An 8,607-nucleotide genomic window follows, 5' to 3' on the forward strand; every position below is an offset into this window, starting at 1 on the left:
GGCAAACTAGGCTTCGCTCCAGGTGAACCCTGCGCTGTCACTGCTCCCGCACAGCGACGGGTCTCAGAGGCTGTTCTGGTGAATATGAACGGGAAAAATTCACCTCATCCACTGTTTCACTTGGCTCATATGCTGGAAGCATGATGTAAAATGTTCCTGTTGTACTTCCAAGACACCAAATCAAACACCACACACACACACACACACACACACACAACCTAAATGGTTGCCTGGAATGAACGATATGGGAGCTGTGATGTTCCCAAGAGTCCTACAACTCGATGGTGGTTTATCGAGGCATCCACTCATGAGCCCAGTCACCACTAAAGTGTGGAAAGCATTGTTAAAACAGCCTGCGAGTTGCCATTAAAAGGCATTCGGAATAGAGAGATGCATTGTGTCTGAAATTCAGAGCAGCACATTATGTAACGATGCAACAGCATCACACTCGGGTGCTAAAGAATACGATTTATTGCATGGTATTTGTAAACAAGTGCTCAAGCCTGCTGTGAGAGAGAAGCAGTAAACACATTAGCCACACCTCCCACCTGCCTGACAAATTATGTACGCATTGTCAAATGCTGAACACGTTAAAGTAAGACTCGCCTAAGAGGAAAGAAAGAAACTAACAAAAACAACAGGAGAAATGAGATTACAATATGAAACAGTCTGAAAAAAAAAAGTGAAAAACATGACGTACAATGAACAATAGGAAGCAGAGGATCATGGGTCAAGCGATAGTTCGGATAAAAGTACCAGACTTCTTCCCTCACTGCAGGTGAGTGTGCACCTCGGGTTGGCGCCAGACCCGGCGTGGAGTCGGCCTGCGTGTTCCCAGGCTGTCAGACCTAAGGTCGGAACTGGTGCCCTGAAGCTCTCTGAACCTCTCCATGTAGGACAACCTGGTCTTCAAACGAGTGACCTCTGATTCCTGAGAGGAAAAGATGGAAGCCAGAGCTGCTGACGCTGGTCAGCTAAACCCCTCTAGATATATTCACTAGCTTTGTGCTGCTGCCTGTTTCTGCCGGAATGCTGTCATGAAAGAGATTCTTAATCACAATAAGAATTTATCCTGGAATTTATCCTAAATTAAGCTTAATAAGTAAATAATAAAACTAGCTACTCTGCTACTGAAAGTGCCCTTGTTAGGTGTTAGGTGCCTACCTAACACCACTGTGGGTGACACAGAGTTCGTACAGAGCAGAGGGGTGCCATCTGAGCCTGACCTTCAGCAGAAGAGCCTCTCTGGTGTACTGTAGAAGCTGCTCGCGCGTGCGCAGCTCGGCCAGCAGGGCGGCGCTCTTGAGGTTGGCCTGGTCCAACTGAGCTCTGCTGTACTGCACTTCCTCAGGCTGGTGGAGCTGGGAGCGTCGCAGAGTGCTGGCCAGACAGTCAGTGGCCTTCACCACCTCAGCGTGACTCCCCTGGATAGCACAAAGCTGACACAGAACACACACACACATACACCGTTATAACACACAGCATCACATTATGCATGTGCATTCAGAAATGCTTCAACACCTCACTTTGACTATCCTGGATAACACATAGCTGACACACTACACACATTTCACGTGCACGCACACACATACATCACCATATTATACATGTGCACATTCAGACACACTTACTGTGATGGAGGCAGTCACTTAGAAAGGTCCCACTTCTTTGCAACCTCAAATTGCACTAGTGACTCACTACTGCACTATTTTTGCACGCCATTTTTCTGAGTTATTGCTTTGTTTTTTGTCCGTATACTGTTTAGACAGTTCTAATACGCTTATGTGTATATTTGTCTATAGAGAGCACGTTCACATAATACTCTACCAGTACAATTCCTGTCTGTGTGCATGTGTGGGTATTCATTGCTCTTTAGCGAATTAGAGGCCACTGTATCCATATTGGTTGCCTGTAAACAATGTGTAAATAACAACTCTTTATGATGTGCAGGGCTAAATCCAGACATCCCGATGACTTTTATAAAAACTCTCTGGCAAATTTCCTGAGATTATGCAAGTGACTGTGACATAGCTGCTTAATCTCACAACAAACCAGCTGCTTAAGACAGCAGGAGATATTTTCTCACCTGTTTCCATGTCACTTGTAGTTGCATTCTGGTCAGGTGGATGTACAGATTGTGGAGAGAATGTCTCATTAGTCTGTTTTGGTTTTATTTCTTTGTCAGGGAGGGAAAGATTTGTTGGCCATTCATCCTCCATAGATGTTTCGGGAGAAACATTTATACATCTACTATTTTGCATAACTTGTACATATGTGCATATATAGTTATTAAAATAATGCACTATATTTGAATGTGTATGTGTTAGCATTAACAAAAAAAAGGTGACTCAGGTGTTGGTGCTGCAAGACTGCGAGCTGCAGTCCCAGATTTTCTTGGCAGAGCTGGGCATTCTCCTCCAACGCTGCAGTGAGTGTGTCACAATGGCTGTGTGTCCTGCAACGCTGCAGGGTGAGTGTGTCACAATGGCTGCGTTTGTCCTGCAACGCTGCAGTGAGTGTGTCACAATGGCTGCGTGTGTCCTCCAACGCTGCAGGGTGAGTGTGTCACAATGGCTGCGTTTGTCCTGCAATGCTGCAGTGAGTGTGTCACAATGGCTGCGTGTGTCCTCCAACGCTGCAGCGTGAGTGTGTCACAATGGCTGCGTTTGTCCTGCAACGCTGCAGTGAGTGTGTCACAATGGCTGCGTGTGTCCTCCAACGCTGCAGGGTGAGTGTTTCACAATGGCTGCGTGTGTCCTCCAACGCTGCAGGGTGAGTGTGTCACAATGGCTGCGTTTGTCCTGCAACGCTGCAGTGAGTGTGTCACAATGGCTGCGTGTGTCCTCCAACGCTGCAGGGTGAGTGTGTCACAATGGCTGCATGTGTCCTGCAACGCTGCAGGGTGAGTGTGTCACATTGGCTGCATGTGTCCTGCAACGCTGCAGTGAGTGTGTCACAATGGCTGCGTGTGTCCTGCAATGCTGCAGTGAGTGTGTCACAATGGCTGCGTGTGTCCTGCAACTCTGCAGTGAGTGTGTCACAATGGCTGCGTGTGTCCTGCAACTCTGCAGTGAGTGTCACAATGGCTTCACCCTGCAGTGACAAAGGCAGACAACACGCACCACTGTTTTGCTTACAGTCAAAAACACACACACTGAACATGTGTTCTGTGTGTTCGCCAAAAGGTGTGACATAAAGACCACTCGGATTCAGTACAGCACGGATTGAGTAATCTTTGTTCTTTGTGTGCATTTGGGGAAAGGACCTAGTGATTCCAGGTACTCATCCTGAGAGCTCAGCCTGTGGTGTTTAATGTAACCCCAGGCCTCTTTAAACAGTGACACGGAAGTGAACAGAGCAAGACCACACAAAGCATTTACAGTACAGCTATTCAATCATCCTTGCCCTTGCTGAGTCATACATTCCTTCCAGACATCAACACCAAGGTCTAAACTTGAACTGCATGGACACTAGGCAATCACGGATGTCTGTTTGCGCTTGTCGATCAGGGCAGTTAGTGCTTTCCACTGAGTGTGTATTCGGCTGCCCCGAGTTGCAGTGTGGTGCTTGGCATGGCTCAGAGGAAGCATGTGCCCACTGCATCCTCCTAGTTAGGAGACTGGTGTAGGACAGGGGTTCACCTGTAGAAGCTGGCCTGTGTGATTTCAATCAAACAGATTCTGTTGAACTATAGCCTGTACCATGGGCGGTGCTGTGGGGTGGTGGTAGCTCAGTGGTTAAGATACTCAACTTACAATCAGGATATTGCCTGTTCAAGCCTCACCACTTATAAGTTGCCTCTGTTGGGTCCCTGAGCAAGACCTTTAACCCTCAATTACTCAAGTTGTATTCAGTCATGATTGTAAGTCACTTCAGATGAAAGTGTCAGCTAAATGCAGTAAATGTAAATGTGCTCGTTCCAGGCGTTTGGACAGACTCATCTTGATGAAGAAAGTGGTCTTGCAGAACTGTACACAGCGTGAAACCAGACCAACCAATCAAACTTGCACTGAAACCCCCACAAAACCCTGAAGCAGCCATGGACATCCCCACCTTAATGGAATTAATTCAGCTCAAACCGAGCTTAATAATTAGCTGATTCAGTCATGTCTTTGAAGCAGATATTTGGTTAAGTGTTTGATCCAGTTGCAGGGTTAAGTTTCTGGATAACCAAGCTGTAAAGTGACAAAGCAACCTCATGAAGCTCTCACACAAGCCCATTACAAGTTTCCAAGGTCACAGTAAAAATTTCCATTTTACTGATACATAGCACATGGCAGTAAACCTGTGGAATAAGTATTCTCAGGTATCACACTACTCCATTACGCCATGCTCATTTAACACTCCAGAAGTCTTTAATGTGATAGTTATAATTATGATGGTATTAGAGCATGATTACAATTACTAAGCTTTACTTCATACTGGTACCACTTTAAAGAATCTGAATGCTTCAAAATAAAACGTCAAACCACACTAAACTGGAGGACATGCAGTTGTGGAACAGGCATTCCGTGCGTGTGTTTGCAACCCTGGTGTGTCCGTGCTTGTCTGGCTGCCGTGGCGGCAGCAGCAGAGAGTCCGTTCCTCTTACACACTCGGTGTGGCCTGGCCGAAGAAATGAACGACTGCATGATGTCGACAGTGACAGAAACAGCCATTTTACACAAAAACAGCCAACACCTCTTTTAAAAACAAGTGTGGAGAATGGCACTAAATATGATTTGGATGACTTAACAGTAAGCATTGTTATGAGTGGTTTATGAAGGCAGTTTGACACACACACAGTCCAGGACCATGAGGGCTCGCACCCACCCTTTCTCCCCGCTTGGTTGTGTATTGCAGTTGTGGGATCTGCAAAAATATTCACTACGGGATAATTACAGAGCCGTTTTCCTCCCACACACGCATTCCACACATCACATGGAGTTTCCAAACACTGGGTCAGCCTCAATTCTCCTTTTCTCAAACTCAAATTACCTCCATGTCATCGCAAAAATGCGCTGTGAAAGTGTTTTTATCAAAGTGAGAGACCTACCCACTCTCTCTGACACGTGGAGATAAAATGCTCGATGCTATTTGGATAAAGGACAATCCCTGTGGGAATGAGACAAGTGTGTACATGACTGTGATGGACTCAGGGACCTCGCCCACCTTTTTTAGACATTATCATTTTATATTTGTATTTTTGGCTACCTTGCTTACTAGTAGAGGCAAACATGTTTTGTTTTTTGTTTTTTTTTGTGTGTGTGTGCGCGTGCGTGTGTGTGTGTGCGCGTGCGTGTGTGTGTGTGCGTGTGTGTGTGTGTGTGTGCGTGTGTGTGTGTGTGCGTGTGTATGTGTGTGTGTGTGCTGATGCATAATGTTGCATAAACAGGGTACTGCTGTGGGCTGGAGAACCTGTTCCTGTCACCACATCTGACCTACACATATTTGCGATGCATTTGACCTTTTCTGCTAAGACATGTAAATCGGCATGATGAAAGCCAGTTTTAAAGTTCTAAAGCTAACAGAATCTGAGGTTTATTTAATGTATGTCTCTGCTAGCTGGTAAGATAATTTACCCACTAAAATACGTAGAGAACGCAAGGTTTTCAATGAGAAAGTTTACAAACTACATTCAAAACAACATTCACTGACGACTTCATTAGAAATGCCTGCTGTACAGGTGTTACAGTAGGAGACTAGAACTCAGATATGGCCCTGAATAATTACTGTTAGCTATATGATGTTTATATGTTGTGTAGCTATATTGCAACCTTTTATCAATGGTTTCTGAGTACAGGATCGTTACTGGCTGGAGATCTGTGTGTAGCTGGCAAGCACAGAAGCAGCACGGCCCGATACACTTACACTAGTACACAACCACAACCGGGCCACCTTCTTGTCAGTATCACGCCACATCAAGTAGTCAAAAGTGTTCCTGTGATTGTGAATGGACCCATATGAACAGGAGTAGAGGGTCTTGGGTGTATCAAAGTGGCCAGCGAATGCATGACAACCCAGGTGTTTGTAATAAAGTGGCCTGTGTGTGTACTGTATGTTTGAGACAGCATTTCTGGGTACATACCTGTTCTGGGTTCTTCTGCACCAGTTCCAGCCTCTCTGTGAGATACTCCACCTGACAGAGACCAGCCAGCCACAGAAGCTGTTCCAGGGCACTAACTAGCGGGAGGTTGGATACAGGGATCCACGAGACACAGTCACAGAGCAGAAGCCTCTGCTATCTACCTGCTTGCTGCGCTCAGTGACCTCGCTGGCTGACCTCTCCAGTGCCCCCTGTAGGCAGGCTAGTTTCTGCTCCATCTCCAGGTTATAATCCTGAACAGCTACCTCCACATGGTTGAGCTGGATTGCAACATTGGAAAAGATCGTTAATCTCACAGGTGAGGCTTGGTCTGAGTACTGCTTGTGTGCGTGCACGCGTGTTAGGATGTGTGTGTGTGTGTGTGTGTGTGTGTGTTCCGAGGAACCTGGAGTGCTCTTTGCTGAAACTTGTCCTCTGTGTCTTTCAGTGTTTGATCTTTGTGCTCAACTTCTTTCCTCATCTGGTCCAATTCCCCTCGTACTTCCCTTTTGGGAATGAAACAGCAACTTGAAACAGAGACAGCAAGGCCACCAGACACACACTAGTTCATTCCAAAGACTTTGTGGGTATGTATGTGTGTATGTATGCAAATATGCAGTTAGATCAACTAAGTAATCAATAAACAAATATCCATCATATCCATAAGATCATTCACATATAAAAAAAGTGAGGGAATTAGATTACAAGGCGTGGCATTGAGTTCTAGCAGTGGCTAGACTAATATCAGATTATATCAGGAGAGGTTCTCAACTCAACCAGAAGACGGCAGAGTCCTTTGACTAAGAGAATAGGCAGGACACCTAAAGTCCCATGCAATCGTTCAAAACACAGTGACATTTATAACACAGAGACAGGGAGGTTTTCAGTACATACATGACATATTTCTCATGCATATTTCTCAGCCTTACATGTAGTTCCCAACATCCACAGTAAAGTGATTGCATTTACATTTACATGCTCATAGTATTTTGCTTGTGGCACATGGTCACTCGCCAACAGCAGGACTTTGAGTGAAGAGCTCCTTCCCACACTGACTCAGAGCAGATATGAGAGCTAACGTAGGGAGGCTGTGTTGTTTTAGTACACAGACCAACCGGCATGGGCTCCACTGGAAGCACAACCACTGAATCTGGAATTTACAAGGTACGTTAAGGACTGGAAGAGACAGATTTGGCTCAGAAAACCAGTACAAAATACCTAAACCACAGGATAGAGTGAGGGGAAAACAGAATGGATCAGGTGGTGGTATTTTCTCTTCATAATATACTGATCTGGAAGTTATATAAATGTACATAATGTAATAGAAACTGTCATTTTTACATAATGTGATATACATGGTACAGGCACTCTAAATACAGGCCTCACATTCTGCTCACAGGAAAATGTGATTCCAGGTAAAACCAAAGGAATGACACAGAGCAGTTACATGTGCACAACTGCGTGAGGATCAAATGATTTCAAATATATCACAGGTGCTAGCAGCCAGAAACTCATGAGTGCAGTTACGTGGAATTGTGGACAATATGTGATTATAAAACTAGCTAAATGAAACACACACATTTGACTTACACTAGTGTAACAACCAGACTTATTTTACATCACATAGTCTTAAGCACATAGACATAAATAGCACACAGTCCACATCTCACCAAATCTACATATGGACAAAAAACTGAAAATAAAAGAAATACACATTTTTTGCAGTATTCCCCCAAAACCAGGACTTAGGAGATTAGTATGACAGACAGGAAGAAACCAAGAAAACATGGCTATTAAATTCAGAGATACCTTCCTCATGCTGTGGAAAGCAACTCCAGTGCTGTCGTTTTGTCCAGCATGTCTTTGGTCCTCTGCACCACCTCCTCCGTCTCCTGCAGCTGGGAGTCCTTGGAGCTGCGGACGTGCAGGAGCTCCCTCTCTCTCTACCTCGGTTCTCCCTGACACTTGCTCATATCCTCCCGCAACTGGCTGTGTACCGACGCACGCATGCACACACACGTGAGCGCAAATGCACACTCCTAAGTGCCATGTACACTGGGTAACGACAGCTCTGCGTAAGCAAAGTGAGTAAAGCTAATTTTTAAGCAATGTTTGTCACTGCGTAATGTACAGTGGACTACCGCTGCACTGATTCATTTGTAAACACCAATCGGCATGTGGATATGGATCCTCTGGAATTACAAACTCCTGACACTTGAAGCCTGCTGTCTTCTCTTCTGCCGTTTTGTTTAAACAGGATCGCTGCACTGTTATATACTTTGACCCCAAAACAAATTTAGCTGGGAAACAGATAAACAACCCTGGCGATCATGAGACGTGCATCATATAGAGCCTCCAGCAAAGGGCCCTTTAACTCTCCCATTCATGAGGGAGAGAAGCAAGCAGACGCTCTGATGCTCAGCGGAGCTCCTACTCTCCAGCCGTTTTTGAATCGCGACACAGGGGACGTACATGTAAAGACAGTCAAACATCAGTCAGCACTCATGCCAACATCAATAACTCATATTTATGAATATAAATGG

General features: G+C 45.3%; 1 protein-coding gene across 1 annotated transcript; it reads right to left on the reverse strand.

The window, feature by feature from the left end:
• Positions 1 to 511: 511 nt before the first annotated feature.
• Positions 512 to 8,069, reverse strand: LOC145658801 (cytoskeletal protein Sojo-like). Its single transcript, XM_081718500.1, has 5 exons — positions 7,874 to 8,069; positions 6,471 to 6,570; positions 6,229 to 6,345; positions 1,227 to 1,439; positions 512 to 931 (listed from the first exon to the last, which is right to left on the reverse strand). The coding sequence occupies exons 2-5, from the start codon at positions 6,543 to 6,545 to the stop codon at positions 770 to 772; spliced, it is 567 nt and encodes a 188-aa protein (XP_081574626.1). The 5' UTR covers positions 6,546 to 6,570; positions 7,874 to 8,069; the 3' UTR covers positions 512 to 769.
• Between the last annotated feature and the right edge of the window lie 538 nt (positions 8,070 to 8,607).

Source organism: Electrophorus electricus, chromosome 7 (genome assembly GCF_041902795.1).
Source record: "Electrophorus electricus isolate QZ-2024a chromosome 7, ASM4190279v1, whole genome shotgun sequence".
Taxonomy (NCBI): Eukaryota; Metazoa; Chordata; class Actinopteri; order Gymnotiformes; family Gymnotidae; genus Electrophorus; species Electrophorus electricus.

Excerpts from the sequence above, each read along its gene's own strand:
- LOC145658801 (XM_081718500.1), bottom strand. The coding sequence starts at position 6,545 with ATGAGGAAAGAAGTTGAGCACAAAGATCAAACACTGAAAGACACAGAG. Across the intron at positions 1,440-6,228 it reads TCACTGAGCGCAGCAAGCAG|CTTTGTGCTATCCAGGGGAG; the intron begins GTAGATAGCAGA and ends GTTCTGTGTCAG. Across the intron at positions 932-1,226 it reads GAGAGGCTCTTCTGCTGAAG|GAATCAGAGGTCACTCGTTT; the intron begins GTCAGGCTCAGA and ends TTTTCCTCTCAG.